The sequence below is a fragment of the Kryptolebias marmoratus genome, linkage group LG22 (assembly GCF_001649575.2).
Source record: "Kryptolebias marmoratus isolate JLee-2015 linkage group LG22, ASM164957v2, whole genome shotgun sequence".
In the NCBI taxonomy this organism is placed as follows: Eukaryota; Metazoa; Chordata; class Actinopteri; order Cyprinodontiformes; family Rivulidae; genus Kryptolebias; species Kryptolebias marmoratus.
In genome coordinates, this window is record NC_051451.1 from 24,238,532 (window position 1) to 24,239,141 (window position 610).

Here is a 610-nt window from a genome sequence, read left to right on the forward strand (position 1 = left end):
TAACATTTAGGATTTAGATTTATATTTAGCATGTAGCTGTAACAATTACATTTAACTAGCTAAATGTTGTAAAAAGTGACATTAGAAAATCCACACTACATTTTTAAACAGTGTTTGAAGCTAAATGTGACAAAATTTAGGCATGAATTTTGAGCACAAGCTCGTTTACAAACGGCGCCCCATAGTCCTCCTCAAACGCTGACTGCTGTTTTGTTTCTCTGCAGTCAGTACAGCAGCCTGTGGTCAGTGAGTAACCCTGCCCTCAGCCCGGCCTCACAGGGCGGGGGGATCAACGGCTGCCTCGGCTCCCAGTTCCTCCGAGGATCCCCCGCTCACTATCCGGGCCTGTCCCACGCCGTCCCGGCGCCCTCCTCTGGATCCCCCATGTACGACAGCAGCTCGGCGGCGGAGGCTCAGGACGCCGTGGCTCAGTATGACGCCTCGCCTCACGGCCGGCTGCCTTCGGCCTGGACTCCTGTTACACCTCCGTCACTCTGATGAACGGATCTGTGGAAGCTGAGACGGACATCTTGGGTGCGGGACATCTGATCTGACAGGAGGCATCACACACCAAATGATTTATCGCTCAATAAAAACTCTTCTTCTTTCA

At 51.5% G+C, this 610-nt stretch overlaps 1 protein-coding gene across 1 annotated transcript in view; it reads left to right on the forward strand.

The window, feature by feature from the left end:
- Positions 1 to 610, forward strand: part of tbxtb (T-box transcription factor Tb) — a 3,740-nt gene extending 3,130 nt beyond the window's left edge. The window contains exon 8 of the mRNA XM_017412826.3: positions 225 to 610. Coding sequence (XP_017268315.1) covers positions 225 to 498 — 274 coding nt within the window. The 3' untranslated portion in view covers positions 499 to 610. The remainder of the gene's footprint in view (positions 1 to 224) is intronic.